The 395-nt window shown below is 65.8% G+C and overlaps 1 protein-coding gene across 1 annotated transcript in view; it reads left to right on the forward strand.

Moving 5' to 3' along the window:
- LOC105310154 (WD repeat-containing protein 5-like) overlaps positions 1 to 395 on the forward strand; it is a gene marked incomplete at both ends in the record, with an annotated part of 13,979 nt that extends 13,584 nt beyond the window's left edge. The window contains one exon of the mRNA XM_023526595.1: positions 26 to 395. Coding sequence (XP_023382363.1) covers positions 26 to 395 — 370 coding nt within the window. The remainder of the gene's footprint in view (positions 1 to 25) is intronic.

The following is a 395-nucleotide window of genomic DNA, read 5'->3' on the forward strand; positions in this document are numbered from 1 at the left end:
CGGGGCCGGCTCGCGCGCGTCTGGGTTGTGTGGCGTCCCCGGCTGTGGCTTTGCTGATAGCAGAGCCGAGCAGGAGCCGAAGCAGCGGGGACTCAAAGCCGTCCCCGCCGAGTGGGTCTGGCACGGGTGTCTTACGGCGCGGGTTCCGATGGCCAGTCCGCGTCGGGGCTGGGCGGCTGCTTCTGCGCTGTGAGGATTCAGGGCGTTTTTCAGCACTGAGTTTACTCAGCCGTAAAGCGTCTGCGCCCAGCGCGGGGAAGCGTCCGGAGCGCGAGGAAGCCTGGGCCGTGAGCAGACTGCCCCCCTTGCCTCCTCAGTGCCTGAAGACGTACACCGGCCACAAGAACGAGAAGTACTGCATATTCGCGAACTTCTCAGTCACCGGCGGGAAGGTG

The sequence above is a fragment of the Pteropus vampyrus genome, unplaced genomic scaffold, assembly GCF_000151845.1.
Source record: "Pteropus vampyrus isolate Shadow unplaced genomic scaffold, Pvam_2.0 Scaffold1244, whole genome shotgun sequence".
In the NCBI taxonomy this organism is placed as follows: domain Eukaryota; kingdom Metazoa; phylum Chordata; class Mammalia; order Chiroptera; family Pteropodidae; genus Pteropus; species Pteropus vampyrus.